At 38.7% G+C, this 16,074-nt stretch overlaps 1 protein-coding gene across 6 annotated transcripts in view; it reads left to right on the top strand.

The window, feature by feature from the left end:
• ARHGEF7 (Rho guanine nucleotide exchange factor 7) overlaps positions 1-16,074 on the top strand; it is a 125,893-nt gene that overhangs the window by 61,003 nt on the left and 48,816 nt on the right. For 5 of the 6 annotated variants that reach the window (XM_055801756.1, XM_055801758.1, XM_055801755.1 and 2 more), the window contains exons 6-8: positions 5,330-5,418; positions 12,069-12,163; positions 12,447-12,542. In XM_055801756.1, the coding sequence (XP_055657731.1) occupies positions 5,330-5,418; positions 12,069-12,163; positions 12,447-12,542 (280 nt within the window). Of the gene's footprint in view, positions 1-5,329; positions 5,419-9,589; positions 9,656-12,068; positions 12,164-12,446; positions 12,543-16,074 lie in introns of those variants that run through there. The other variant, XM_027777678.2, reaches the window with a different exon arrangement.

The raw sequence follows: 16,074 nt of genomic DNA, 5'->3' as shown, positions 1-16,074 counted from the left end.
CTCCATGTAGCTAATAAAACATTGCAATGCTGTGCCCATGCTGTAACTTGTTTGTGTAGATATGCCAGAATGATTAGTGTTAGCACAGAATGCTAATACATGTATGAGGTGAGCTATGAATGGTTGTAGGACAGATACTGAGATTATTGAGCAAAGCACAGCATTTAGTTTTCTTAGGCTGGACAATAATTCTGTGGTTTGGGGGGAATAAATTTGGCTGAGATGCAAAATGATTTTTATTTTGCTTTTGCGTGTGTTTTCTTTCCTCCCCCTTCTTCCCAACCAAAGGGGAAAAAGAAGATCTGTTTGAAATTGTGGTACTTATGATCAAACTTACAAATAGGAAAAAAACCCCATAGTAATAGTTTCTTTTCAGGTATGTGCTCAGATACACTGTAAGGTCAAAAAGATGGTCCATTTTTCTCTCTCCCTCCTTCCCTGTGTGCATGTTTTCATTTTCCTTCTTAAACCTTTTAACATTTTACCTGTTTTTCTTTTTAAAAAGCTCTTTGATCACTAGTCAGGAAGTACTTTGAAATGAGAGGACTTTTATTTTTATTCTGCCATGCTCTTACATGTGACATAGGATAAAAGATTTATACTGTGTAAACTTGTTAGATATTTGACAGCGTGGCCTTTGCGAGTTTATTACTTACATAAAACAGAGCAGTGATGGTGAAGGTGTAGGTGGAGTCTTGTCTCTTATAGTGCTGCTTCTGTCTCGAACAGTAGAGAGATTTGGAGACATAGTTTTGAGAGTTCCCTTGCATTAAAAAGAATAGTGGTTAGCCAGAATGGGATGCAGTTGCTTAGCTACTGTCAGATGTTAATCACTTTTTTTTTAAAAAAAAATCACATGGTCACTTGCTGGGTTTTATAAAAATGTAATCAATTTATATGACATGAGATTATGCAGAAGGAAATACAGCTTTGAAAAATTACATTTGCTATGTCACAAAGTTTTAATTCTAATTATTCACAGAAATGAATGTGTCATTACTGTTCTAGCCTATCTTTTCTTACACTTTTTTGACAGTTATGTTAGTATCAGGCCCAGAGCAAATTAGTGGTTCTTCTGGTTGGATGTTAATAAATACATAAAAATCAGTGGGGGAAAAGGCTCAAGTGTAGTGGAAGAGCAGAGTATCTGCTGTTTCCATCCTGTGGTGTGTGAGGGAAGGACAAGATCCACTTGTAGCTTTGGAAAAAGAATGAAGAAAAGAAAAACCCACAAAGAATGCTAGTTTTGCTTTCCCCCTTCAGGTGTACGTGGTTGGGTAAAGCGTACCTGTTGTCAAGTGTTACTCTACAGACATAAATAGAGTAGAGGTTGGGACCAATGAATGCTACTAGGGAGGAAGTGTTGGTAGTGTCCCCATTGCAGAATAGAGCATGTTGCAGCGATGCCTGAGCCGACTGGGAACAAGTTTGGGTCTGCCCTCCTCATACTGGACTTGAACCAATTAGTGTAGAGAGACAGAGCTGGCTTGTCGCACTTCACTAATAGGGACCATCTAGCTTTCGGTGTCCCAGCTGGTACATCTTTCCTCCTGCACTGTAGGATGAAATAGTCTAAATCACATCTTTGCATCTAGGTTACACACCATAGCCTAGTAACGGCAGAAACACATGGTGATGTTCTTGCAGCAGTAGGGTTGCAATACTTTACTAAAGGATGTCTTGAAGCAGTGCGTTGTGAAGTAGACTGTTGCATGAAAATGAACGTGACAGAGGTAGAGAATGTGAGCATGACAAGTAATTTGAAGGCAAGTAAAATAAATACTTGCATGTAAATGAAAAAAGAATGAAACAAAATGTTGGGAAGGATTGGGTAAATTGTCCTTTTACAGTCACTTAGAAAGGTAGATGCTTGTAAAGGATAACACAACTTGCATTTTAGAAAGTTGATGGCATCTTATGTACTGCTTAGGGAAAGGTTACAGAAGCAGCTGCTCTAAGTTGTTTTGGTGCTACTGAGAATAATTATTTGCTGGAAGAATAACGTTAAGAAGCCTATGCCAAACTCGGTCTCCACCCAAAGATGATCTGTTAAGTGAGTTCTATCTGGTTTATCACTAGCCACTAGACACTTGAAAGCACTATCAAGTGTATCTGAGTGCAGCTGACCGTAATGCTTTGATCAGGAAAGAAACTGATAGTGGTAACTTTAACTCTTGGTATCAGTCATCAGCTGGATACAGTCTCTTCCAGTACTTGAGCAGATCGTGTTTGTTTTGGATATGATCATATGCTGTGCTTGTTGATGTGTTTTTAGTGTTAATGTAATGGATGGGTGACTGAAGGGGAGAATCTTCTGTACGGGAAAACCTGGTGTTTGGCTCAAGTCTCTCTCTTCCAGTGCTTTGAGAAACAGAGGAGTTGGTTAGGGGAGTGGGCAGGGTGCCAGAGTATTTTGCAAATGTTTCGGAAACCTATGGACTGCATAGACCTATGGAACTATAAGACCGGTATAAGTTACCAGTATGCTGAGTGGGCATGACACCTGCTTGAAATGTTTAATGAATTATGCCTGTATGTTTGCCAAAGTACTGTAATGTCCTGTCATGAAGGATGATAACATTTATCTTTGTTTATGCTAAGGAAGTGATTTCTTATGTGCAGGATCAGGATTTTCTTTTGTGTAATGCATTGTGCAATAAGTTGATTACAACAAGAATGTTTCTTATTCCTCCTCATGAGCAAGACAGTGCTTGGAGGCAGAATACCAGACATGATGGACAGCTGGACTGATTTGCTGTGTCTAATTCTGTGTTTCTGCAATAGAAAAGGCTTTTGCATTTTAAAAGCTGAATGTTGTTTGTGACTGTTCAGGCGAAATTGTTTGACTGTGTGATTCTTTTTTGTGTCTTGTTTTTAAATCTCAATTTGATCGTGTGTCTCTGATGGATAATTTAATCAGATGAACGGTTGGTAATATAAATGACTGAGGAAAAAATCTCCCACTTCAGCAGCTTAGGAAGAGAAAATGTTAGGGGCAGAGATGTGTTTTTAGACCCTTTAAAGATAACAAACTAGCTGGAAGAAGAGCCAGATTTCTATGACTGGCCAGCTTTCTCCAGATTAACAGGGGTCAGACATCTGTATTATGAGAAAACTTACTTTGACTTTTTGCTTTTTCTTAAATAACTCCTTTCTGGTGCATGACTGATAAGCCTTTACATATTTGGTGAACCTGAAAGTCACTATAAATTGAAATAGAAGTCAGAGCTTCTGTAGAGAATGAAAGCAAATTACGAAGTTTGTGTAAACGACAGGTTTATCATTCAGTACAAAAAACCAAATTGTAATTTCCCCATAAATGAGTACCACTATATGTGAATGTATAAATGGGTAGCCATCCATACAGCATGACTTTAGGTGCTGTTTTCATGCTGAGTGTTTGATGACAAGTCTGCTTGGGTTTATGGTTTTGCTCTAAGGGGATGGGAGGAGTCCTGTCATTTGGAATTGCTTGACTGTATGGCAAGCATGTATGTACTGCAGGTGGCTGAGAGCGTCGGCGTTCCCAGCTAAGTGCTGGGGCGAATGGTTTTTGTGCTGTCTGTCAGCTTAGAGCTGACTTGGGAGCTGGGGTGGGCAGGGGATATGAACCAAAAGGATTTTACTGTCATCTCTGAACATAGTAAGGAGAAATGTTTTTGCCCGTGTTTGACAGTCTTAAGACCATATTTTATTTTTAGAATAGCTTCTTTGAGGGGAGTTCCAGTGAAATACAGAGAAAATCCCCTTAAAGATAATACCACTTGCGTGCTTTTGGGGCCTGAGCTGCTCCTTCCAGACTGCTAGCTAAAGCCTCAGGACCCATTGGCCTGCTGGGCGCTCCTGGCGCTGGAGGCAAAACGGTGGCCTGCATCTGTAGTCAGCTCCCCTGAGAGTGCAACACCCATGGGACTGCAGCTGGGCAGCCTGAAAGAAGCACTAGATTAGCCAGGGTACAGTCTAGCAGAGGCTGGTACCACACGAGCTGTTCTGCTTATGGTGGTGTTTCCCTGGTCAGCTTTACTGTCCGTGGGGATAGCAGGGCCCTTGGCCTGGCTGACTGGGCTTCCCCTGGAAAGGCGGGTCTGTGTTGGAAACTTGCATAATTTATTCTTAGTGGCCTGAGGTATCGGGTAAACTAGAGCTAAATTATTCATATATCTTTATTAAAATGTGTTTGAAACAGGAGCGTGCTTTTAAAATAAAGGTAAAACTTCCAGTAGGTATGTTTTGATGATGCTTTTTTCGGGATTTTTGTTGGTTTGTGGAGTTTTTTTGTTTGTTTACAATTTGCAATTTTACTGTTCAGATGCAAATTCAGTGCTTATTTGAAATTTGCATGTTAGACAAGCCTACTTATTTAAAAAACAAATCAAAACACCATAATGTCCTGATAAATACAGCCTCACAAGCATTCTCGTTTTGTTGCGTTTAAAGTGCTGAGAGGTCGAAAAGAGACAGTGTAAGTCTTACTTACCGTTTCTCCAGCAGCAGCATGGTGCTTTTGATTGTCTCTCCCATCATCTTTGCTCCTCTTCGATTGACTTAGAGCAATGGTGGAGGTAGGAGGGGAAGCTTTAGGAGTGTGCTTTCTGTACCTCTCCATTCTGGGAGTCAGCACTTGGGTAACTTAGGACTGTTGTTTTGATCTCACAGACTTAATTGTCCTTCCAGGAAAAGTGTGCATTACTGAGTAGATTCACTATGGGATACAGGAAGGATTGCATTTATTGTTCTGATGGACTCTCTTCTCAAGTACATAAGCTTTTTTTTTTTACTTAACATTGAAAGTAACTTTTTAAAAAAGCTAGTTTTCAGAGATAAGCATTGGGTAAGTCACTCTACTACTTGTGTAGTTTTTTGATTCTCTATTTCAACCAGACTGAGTATGAAGTCGTGCCTCTAGTATGTTCAGCTTTAGTCACTTGCTTTTACAGAGTTCATTAAACTGATATTAAAATTAATACAACTTTTGTTTGAAATTGTGTGTGGTGTTTGGAAACGCTTGGGTTCTTTGTTTAATTGCAATCTGTCATAGTTTCGTTTTTGTTTTTTAAAAATCTGGAAAAGCTAATTTTACTAACTGATTTTTGGGTTCCAGGAAAAAGAATGGGAGTTTTTCTGCCTGCCTTCATTGAGGCTAGAGTTTCATTTTCAACATATGAACCATATTGTTTCTTTACCAGTAGTGTCAAGCACAAGTATGTTTCTCAGTGAAGCACTATTTTCACTGTATCTTATTGAGAAATATTTTAAAGCAGTTTGTTTGACCTCTAGTGTTGAGCTATGAAATTGCACCCCTTTGACCTCAGAATATCTTACATTTCAGAAAAACCGGTCTCCCCCAAATCAGGTACACTGAAGAGTCCACCTAAAGGCTTTGATACGTCTGCAATTAACAAAAGCTATTACAATGTGGTGAGTGATCCTTTTTCCTCCGTGTGAGCTGTTGTATGTGGTAGAATATCATTTAACTAAATGCTCTTACCTGTGCGCAAAATTGGCAGTGTTGTCAGAGCCTTACTGCTGAAACTAGATAGGAGTTTTATAAATTCTCATATGAACAGGATCCTAATTAGTTTAATAGACTCATACATACAGATTCTTAAGCATAATGCAAAATTATAGTCTAAAGTGAATAATAGGCATTTATGTAATATATTATGCTCATTTTATTTGCTTTACTAGTTGTGGATTTCCCTTTTCTCCCCCATCCCCCAAATATGCAATCTGTCTTCCCCAGTCTCTATGAATTCGTGAAATCTTGCTGTGTTAAAGTAATTAAGAATATTTTTGTCCTTTTTGTTAAACAAGGGATGGAATATTTTGAAAGAATTTGCATCTTTTGTATTCATGCTTATAAATCAACTTGATGATTAACTTCAGGAATCTCTCCCATACACTGATGGATGGATTTCACAGTAAAAGTGGTATAGCTAGTGTCAGCCATTAACACACCCTCAGGAATTCTTAACCTAGTACTCAGACCTCTCTGGTAGATGCATGTAAGAAACATACCAAACTGTTTTTTAACCTGTTGTAACCATTTTGAGAATCCTTTATTTACTAACAGTAGATATATTGGGAAACAAAAAGCATCTTACTGGTTTTGTTAACCACTGCACCCTGCTGGTGTAAAACCAAAACATAATTTCTTTCCCTTTTCTTTGAAGCAGCTTCATTGTTCTTAATTTTATCTGTCAGTTTTTAGTAGGGATCATATAGCATAGTTCTATGCTTTCATCTTTTGTGGTTGTGGTATGAATAATATCAGCCACCTGGAAGAACAGTGCTGTTTTGTATATAGTCCCCTAATTGAAAACAATGAAACAATCTTCTGCTCTTCTCTCTGGCTTGTTCAGTGCCTCTGATGGTAGCTGTAATTCCATGGTAAAGGGAGGGCTGCAGTTTTTTGGCTGTTGTATCCCACACCTGCTAGTCATGATGGAAAGTACCTGTGCAGGTACACCTTCCTTCAAACTGCTAGAAATAATGATCTTACTGTGGTACATCCAGCAACAAAATATTGGATAGTTTTCCTTTTTATTTTTGTTTTTCACTGTATCTCTTTATAGTCTTTTTTTTTTTCCAAAGTTGCTGTAGAGTGTAGTAGCAAATATGTCTTCTCTATTGTTGTTTTGACGTTAAAACCTATGTTTTTCAAGACAAGTAAACTGAGGTGAATGCAGCAAAGGAGAGGATTTAGTCCCTCCACTAGGCAGAAGACTTCTTAATTAAGTTTATATCTGTGTTGAGTTTTTAATCAAAATAAATTGCAGCTGTCTTGAACAGTCCTTTAGATTTGGGTTGGTTTTGCTTTTTTTTGAGGGGGAGTGTGGTGGTTTTGGTTTGGTTTTTGGTGGGTTTTTTTGAAGTGCTTGGTAATTACGTGCCTCTCTATATAATCTTACATTGTTATTTCCCTGACAGATCTTAATATGATGAAAAATGAGTTGCAGCTGTTTAACAGAGGGCTTAACTAAAACTCTAGTTTGTGTCCAAAATGAATTTAATCTTGTTGTTGTATATTTTACTTCGTAGGGGTGATAAAGGCCATTTGGGGGTGTGATATTGTGCTTCAGTGAAAACAGAAAGTAAATGTTTGGATTTGCCTGAAACTACAGTTAAGGTGGCTACGTTATAAAAGGCCATACAACTTGGAAATACCACCTTTGGCTTGTGTGCCTTTTATAATTGTTCCCTGGATAACCTATTATCATAACCATGGAGACTCAAGCTACTATATACTTTGGGAAACAGATAGCCGTAGCTGGCTTTTAAAGTAGTTCAATGAAAAAAACCCCAAAAAACCAAAAAACCAAAACCAAACCAAACAAAAAAACCCCCTAGTAACCATCGTACCTACTCTTGGAATTAGGTTATTTTTTACCTTGCTTGGGTACAGCTGTCTTGGTGCACTAAGCTGATGTAATAAGATTCCTAGCTATTAACTGTTGATGACATCTTGTGGGGATGTGCAGGAGGTAGAAATTATCAGTTCATAATAATATATATATAGTAAATTAGAACACTGGCCCTAGAGTGCTGTTCTTCGATCTGTCTGCAGTGAACTGGACAATTGTCTCGTTTTCACATTTTTCCACAGTGTGGAAGATACTCACTTTTTTTTAAGCTTAACATTTTATTCTTTTTGTTTAAATAATAAGAGGCAGTGTTGTAGCATGCACATTTGTTTCAGAGGAATAAGACTTTACCTGAAACCTAAATTAGACATGCTGGCATTAGATTTTCTTGAAAAACGACGAGTGCTTCTGACGGCAATATAACTATAAAATAATTACTTTAGTTATCTACGCATAAAAATAATTACATTTTTAATAAGACAAGCAGCAAAACCATTCACTGAAGTGGAAGCAGTTTAACCTGTGAGTTCAGTTTTTGTTCTGTCTTCATATGTAAGCTGCAGACATGGGACTTCCTTCTGCTAGAGTTTTATCAGACTGTACTGGTAACAAAATTGAGCCCGTACTAAGGTAAAAACAGAACAGCTCCAAATAAACCTTTGGCAACTGGTAGCTGAAAGGATGTAGCTTGAGTTAAAGAGTGAGCACTAAAATGTGTGTTAAAGGCTGTCTTGACAACCAGGCATGATTTGAGGCTTTTACTCTGGGACTGCTTGCTATTTTTAAGTCGTGGCTATCTTCCACCATACAGGTATGTGCTGAGACCCTGTAAACCTTGTGATTATTTATTGCTGTGTTTTCCTAGGGCAGGATTTGTGCAGGTATGGGCAGCACCTGTGGGTACATTTTTCAGACTGCGGATAAAATCAAAGGGCAGTTCAGAGGAAGTTCAGAAAGTGGTAGGAGGGGCTCTGCAAATCGCCCTTTCTGGGAGAAGGGCTGAGATACGCTAAGGGAAATGTGCTTAATATAAAGAGGAGGTTGCTTTCACTGCTTTCTGCTGTTCTTCACTCCCTTGTAAAAGTGTTCTTTATTTTTATGGATTCACAGAGCTCCATCTGAAGTTCATAACACAAATCACATGCCTTGTAGTCTCAGTGCACTTTATGCACTAGGTGTTGCTGATAAGACAGAGCACATTTGGTTTATGCTTATATTTTCCATGGCTCAGGAATGGAGGTTAGTAGAGAATGACTAGTGCTACAAGGTCTTGTTCTCCATTAAAATGGTACAAGTCTGCAGCAGTGTGTAATGTGAACCAGACTTGTGATCAAGCACAAAGCATTTTTCACATAGAAGTAATTTAGTAACCTGTTACTGAAGAAGCGGGCATATTACTGCAGGTTGTTCCCTGAAGACAGAGAGCAGGTGTTAGTCTTGAGTTTTAATTTTATTTGAGATCCCTTGAGAATTTAAAACTTTTGAGTCCAAAATAGTCAGGTTATCTCCACTTACAGGATAATTGCCTTGAGATTAAGAAGCTCTTTTAAAAGCAGGTAAAGAAACGGACAAATTTCCCCATAGTATGAATGTTTGGGTGACCTCGCTTTTCATTTAAGGGTTTGAGAAGTGATGGAAAATAAGCACTCCTTTTGAGGCCACACTTTTGCATTTAGGTCAAGAGTGTGTTTACTGAAGTTCATCAAAGTTTTTGAGGACTCTTGAGATGTGCTATTACTTGCATGATGCTTTACGCTGTCCCTCTTGGGGGGCCTATTTTAAGGCATTCATCTCTCAGATTCTCGTGATCCAGGAAAATTAGACATTGATCACTGTTTTGCTGAAGTATGTGATATTTCAGTTGAGTGCCATACTACTCCCCTAAAATGGGAATGTGCTACAGGATCATGCCCAGGCATTGCTGTGAAATCGGCTTTTTCTCCCTGTGATTTGGAAGGCAATCAGCTTCATGTAGGTCATTTTAAATCCATTTTTGGGTGGTAGGTTATTGCCTTAGGGAGATGGCTGGGGTTTTGTATGACAGAATTGTTAACCACACTTGAATTTTCCATGCTGTGTGATTGAGAGAGCTTGTGCTGTACGAGCTCAGTTGTCTGTGCCTGCCATTCATCAGTGTTACAGACTGCAAAAGCTCCCACTTCAATGCTGCTTTTTTGGTACCCAGTCTTATCTGTGCAAATGTTGTGGTGGAGTTGTGGAAACAAGGTCTTCGAGGTCTCATGGGGTCTTGCAGCAGCCAGAACGTGCAGAAAGCAGGAAAGGGAAGAAAGGTGATTATTAGAGCGTGCGGGTGAGATGTGGATATGAGGAATGTAAGGGTACTCTGATGCCAAAATACTGAGTTGAAATACTGACTACTTACCACTTCAGAGCACAGTCTGGGCATTTAATCCTCATAGCTTCTCGGCGAGGTAGGTAAGTCAAGCTGGAAGGATGCGAGATTTCACAGAACTGATGGTTTAGAGCTATGTAAGCAAGAATATTCTTTTTTAAAGAGGTTCAAAGTAAAAGAATGTTGTATACTGTGGAAACTGTACTTGTAAAAAAAAAAATTAATGTGTTTTGGGAGGTGTTTGAAACTGTATCTAAAATATTGTGTAACACTGAACTACTAGAATAACATAAAGCAACAGAAATGTATCTAATACTCTGTATAGGTTTTGTAGCTGTTTTATGTACAGTTGCATTTATTTTCCTTTTTGCATTAATTTATCAGGTTGATAATTCTAGTTTTTAGGCTCTCTTATTCTTTCTTTTCTCCTTTAAATGTATTTTTCTCCAATCCTGTATTCTCCATATTGCAAAGAAAATGCTCAAATAGAAATCCCTGCCACCACAGGAAAATAGTGTGTCCAACATGGAACTAGTTTTTATTTCAAGCTTTTCAGACAGCTGTTCATAGCAAAGAATGGGAAGTGGAGCAGTGGTGCAGCCTTTCAAGCTCTCTAGCAAATTTGCTGAGTTTTATCTTTATATTGCTTTTAATGCTGTTCAGTGCTTCGTCAGTACACTCTTTTTTTTGTCTTTGGCTTTCAGTCTCCTTTTCCCTACTAATAGCTCTGTAGTGACTTTGGGATGGGAGATTTTTGTAGGGAAAGCCATATTGGGAAAGATAGGTTTTGCATTTAGTTGTGAACCTCATGGATGCTAAGTACTTTTATATTTCCATTTTAACAATTTACTTTGTTTTATGTATGTGTAAAAGAATATGGGGTTTAATTAGTGCTGCAATTTTTTTTTTTTCCTGGTCTAAGTGGTCAAAAAAACCTTAGCTTTTTTAAAATTTGTGTGCCCATATTGTACTTTACGCTGTAGTGTTCTAGTTAGTAGCCATAACTTTCCCTGTGACATTCTTCTGTCATAGTCTTTAGCAGAGAATGGAGACATTTTAATCTTCAGTTCAGGATTCAGATTTCCAAGAAAAGAACGAACTCAAAAATGGTCTCTCTCCCTCTCCAAATGAATAGAAGCATTCAAGGAATAAGCAGAATCAATGACACCAATGAAAGGAACAGTGAATTCTTCGTTGACATACTGAACTATTTAAAGTTATTTCATCAGGTTTGCATTTAGGAATGAATGGCTTTTTTTATTTCCTAAGAAAGAGTATTGACTACAACAGTGAATAATGCACTCAATTACAGTCATTAGTATAAATGCTGAAATGAGATATTACTGTAGGCTTGACAAATACGGCATGTAGCAAAAGGAGGAGGTTTGTGGCGTGGCTTTTGACCAGTGAATAGCAAAAAGTTCTCAAAGCTCAGCTGTGTTCATTGAATTACATCTAATTCTGATGATTCTTTTGCTGAATCATTAATTTTTTGGAGGCAAAATACATTTGCCTGCTAGCAGCACAGTAGAGCCTGATGTGATTATACTGGAGGATATCCTAAAGCAGGCTCCTGGGAGATGGCTCAGTAAAATGTTCTCTGGTACATGTTTGGGGGTATTCCAGTTGTTTGATTTATATTCAGCCAGAAAACAAGTGTGTGCTGTTTTATAAATTCTTGGCTTTACATCAGAATGTGTTATAATTTTCTCATGGTAATGTATGTTACTGCATTCCTACTGGAAGATTCGGCAGCCCCATTTAAAAAGAATGCGATAATGGTAATCATATTGCTAAATAAAGTTGGCAGTTACTTGGTATTTGTAAATCTGTTAATATTCAGACCTTCTAGATAGAACAGGATATCTGAACAAGTAAACACTTTGCTAGCAAGATTAGTTGTGGTGTGTTGTAATTGAGACCGAGAAAACAGCACTAACTGTTCATTTCTGTTAAAACTTCTATTGTGCTTTACCAATTTCTGATGATTTTTCTGATGACTGTTCTGAAGTACATAGGAGGCATAATTACCCCTAGCTTTGGAAGAATGCTGTATAGCTTTCAAATTTTACAGTAAAAGTTTTAAGCCAACAGGAATTTCACTACATTTACCACTTATTTTATTTATGGTTAAAGGATGCCTCATTGTTTGTGTGGTGGGTTTTTGCCTGGGGAATTTCATAGATGTAGACTACTCAGTTCTTACCTGCTGATTCTTAAGTTTGGTATAGGAATACTCATTTAAGTTTTCCTAGTACTAAGTAAATTTTAGTATGCCTTTAAAACTGGTAGTGATTTGAACATTTTGAAGTATCTCTTAAATACCTATTAGAAACTGTCATTTATTGTAGGTGCTACAAAATATATTAGAAACAGAAAATGAATATGCTAAGGAGCTACAAACAATGCTTTCAAACTACCTGCGACCGTTACAAGCCAGTGAAAAGTATGTGAGTTTGTTTTGGTTTTTTATTTTAAATTAAGCTTGAGAACTGTTGTATATTGGAGAGGGTTTGCGTGGTTGAAATATCAATGTCAATGTGCATTTTCTTGGGTGGACTGTGAGATTCTTGAGGCAGGGCTTTTTTTTATTCAGTTCGCTTGCTGACTAAAACAGTCTGGTCCTCAGTCTAAGAACTGGTAAGCATTTTTTTAAGGTTATAGGTTTTATTAAAGCACAATTAGTCAATGATCACAAAGTAAACACCTTTTATTTGCTTTGGCTCCAGGTTAAACTCGGCAAATACTTCATACTTAATGGGAAATCTGGAAGAAATAAGTTCTTTCCAGCAAATGCTTGTACAGTCTTTAGAAGAATGCACCAAGTAAGTACTATGCATACCCAGATACTGTAGAATTCTAACAAGCACTTTTTTTTATTTGTGTATATTGTTTGATATAAATTTTGTCTTCTCACTTTAAGGATAGATGCTACAGCAGTACAGTAATAAACGTTTGGATAATGCATTGGTTGCTTGTGTAGGTAGATATTGGCCCTAGGATGCAGTTGCAAAGGTAGGAATTTTGACATAGTTCAAAACAATTTATGAATTTCCATGATGCAGTGGCATCAGTGGGGAAGTGGCAGAGAAAGTGGTGTGTTTTATTTGGAGGCATGAATTTTAAGTCTTAAAGAGAAAGAATGAACGGAGCTTACATTGTGATGGAACAGTGGAGGGTGTAAATGACTTGGATGAAGGACGCTGTATAAGAATGTTCAGGACAGAAGGATACTTACTAAGCAATGGTGGCTGTTGAAATGTGCTGGGGGAGGAGTGGAGGACAGGCAGAAAGAGCAATCTAAACAACAAAAAACATAGCCTCAATGCCTGTACTGTACAACAGAGGAAGCACAAAGCACAGAAAGAAGGGGGATGAAGACACCTGTCCTTCTTCCATAGATTAGGCTGAAGTAGTAGATTTTTTTTTTCAGCTTGCTCCTCAGCACTTGGTGGTGTAAGAAAGAATGTGACCATATCACACTTGAATTGTCCTGACAATATTCTAGTGTTGAAACTCCACTAAAAAGTGTAGTTCCTGTTCCTAATCTCAGTTGTGACCTTTTCCTTGCCTGTGTTCTGGTTTTGTCTGGTCACACTAAGTTGCTAAGGCAATTTGCTAATCCAGATTTTCTTGGTTTCTTCCAAGTTAGTAATTCGAATTGCTACTGAAGGCTTAGACAAGTTTGTCTGCTGGGGGTACTTGGCTGTGACCACAAATGAATGTCTTGGAAAGAGGAGAAAATGCCTCTTTTGGCAGCAGTGATCTTTTAGATCTGCTTAGTGTGTCTTGTTTTGATCTCTTTCCTCCTCTCTTTCTCAGAGCTGCTCTGTGTGAAGGGGAAGCTTTGTCATGACAATGTACAAGCTGCATTTTTCACTAGGCAGTAACTTATGTCTGGATCTGTTGCTGACTTTGGATCCCACTTCTTCCTACGACCTGGCTTCTCTCCCTCTTTTCTGCCTCTAGATGACTTTTAAGAGAGAATGGAAATGGTGTAGTTCAGATGACTATTCAGCAGTGGAATGGAAACATTCTTGAAATGGCCTTTCTTCCATGCTGTGTTTGAGAAAGAAGGATATTCTTTCTGGCAAGTTAGACTTGATCAGTTAAGTGTCTAAATCCCGGAGAATGACTGTTTGTCCACATACTGAAATGTTTCCTGTCTTTTCTTGTCAGTGCGCTGCTTTGTCTCATTCTTTTGTTATCATGGTTTCGTTTCTGTGAATCAGGAAGTACCTTGCATGAACATCTTTTAAAACTTATGATTGAGGTGGTTAAAAACAAGAGTGGAAGAGGTTATGCCTTTAAACAAATATTAATGCAAGCTTTGTTTTAACTTGCTATGTAGGTTAATGGGATATAATGTAGTTTCAAGCTCAGAAAGCTTATTTAGAACTCCTTCCTTGATTTTAAACTCAAAGGACATTATGAGAAAGCTTTCCATTAATTTCTTCTTCCTGTGAAGTGAAATGTTGCTGCATAATAAATCAGGAACATAGTAGACGCTAGTAGGTGGGCAGAGGAAGTGATGCTTCAGGGTTACTGCACATATTCTGTGTTATTTTCATTTCATAAATACGGTGGTCATTCCAAGTTGTATTTTCAGTTTAATTTTCATCCTAGTGTATTAACTCAAGCATCCAGCTTTCTCCTGTTCTGAATCTAGTCCATCATAATTCCCATCAGTAGAAGCCTGCTTGCCCTGCTGCCTTGTTTTTTGTCATTTTGCCATGTTTTTTTGGCTGGTGAACCTGTTCTGTAAACTCAGAGTAGCTCCCAAGCTGAAAATAGATTTATCATTTTATTTTATTTTTGGCAGAGAGCTTATAGTTCCATCATTCAGGCACTTCATGTTGCAGCATCCAATGTGGTGTTTTTTCTAACTTGACATGTCAGAACGACCAAATGCCAATGTCCTGCTAGTTGTAGTGCTTCCAGCCTACCTTGCTTGACAAATTCCTGTTCTTGGGTGTGAGAGTTGAATGTTTTTCCAATTCCACACCCCTCTTGAGCCAGTTTGTCATTTGAGTTTTCTCTTAACAAATCGTGGCATGTACTTCAGTGACAGGAACTTTCTGGTGCTTTTCTTCTTCTTGCCTGCACCACTTTGGGTTATTTAATCCTCAGGTTGTTAAACATTGGGTTGTGATTTTTCTCAGAACACATAATGCTGTGGTAGTTGCTTTTTGTGTTTTGATGGAAGTAGTTGTTTGGATGTGTTTGCTTTAAGTTGTGTGCCACTCTGCCCACAGCCTTGAAGCTCTTCTGGTGCATTGCTGAAGGTTTGTCCTCTCTCAACTTGTCTGCGTTGGCCTCTGTTGCAGTATCAGTGTGGTGCTTCTGTGGGCTGTTCCATCTGTCACAGGCCTGGGAACACTTCTTGTCTGCCTGCCTGGATGCTGGGCACCATCAGACAGATTTGTTTGGGATTACTTCTACCTTTGTGATACTTCTTTTTCATTTACAAAAGTAGCCTATGAAACGTTATTAACTAGCATTGAGTGAGAATCTTCTGGTTGATCTGCTTCAAAAGTGCTTTCTTTTGACTGATCACCTTCAAGGGCATTCTCTTTTGTTGAATGGAAAAGAGCTGTCACTGACAAGGCAGAGAGGCACTGTCAGAGTCTTCGCTTGCGAAAGGATTTCTGACAGTAAAACAGGGCAAGAGCATTCCGTGCTCCGGTCTGTTGAATACCAAAAGTGGCCCAGTGCTCTAGGTTTCTTCCCAGATCTGTGATCCACTGCCCGAGATCAATTCTGTATTGGTTCACACAGCAGAGGAGTCTCTGAATGAACAAAGGCTGTGTCTGTAAGGTGACCTCTGGGCTGATACGTATGACCTCTATTGCAAGTATTGTGCTTTCTGTGTTTTTGTAGCAGGTGATTGAACAGATGTTTACTGCTCAAAAAACTTCCATTCACCTGGGGACAGAAGCTATCAGTCTGTGGCTGTACTTCTCACTAAGGGGAAGCATGTGACACGCAGGCTGGCTGGTGACGCCAACCTGCGTGGACTGCTTGGGTATAACCTTCTGTGTAGCAAACTGAAGGCACTGGCTGTCCCTTAAGTAGTATCACAGACTTACCTCCTTGCCCTGTAACAGCTATAGCTGGGTTTTACCCTGTTTCCCTCATGTCCCTGTTCTTGCAGTGGCAGTAATGTGTTGTTTTTCTTTATGTCGTTCTGTGTTTGAGTGCAAGCAGATACTGCATGTTCTGGGATGATCCTGAAGTGGAATGGGAATAAAGAAGAGGGGGAAGCCAGGGTGTGAAAGGGAGGGTGGGTAAATGTAATCCGAAACTAGTCAGTGTTTCAGGTTTGTGTTGGGAGTATAAATACAAATTAAGCTTGTT

This window comes from Falco peregrinus, chromosome 4 (assembly GCF_023634155.1).
Source record: "Falco peregrinus isolate bFalPer1 chromosome 4, bFalPer1.pri, whole genome shotgun sequence".
NCBI lineage: Eukaryota > Metazoa > Chordata > Aves > Falconiformes > Falconidae > Falco > Falco peregrinus.
This window is presented reverse-complemented; position numbering and strand designations above follow the sequence as displayed.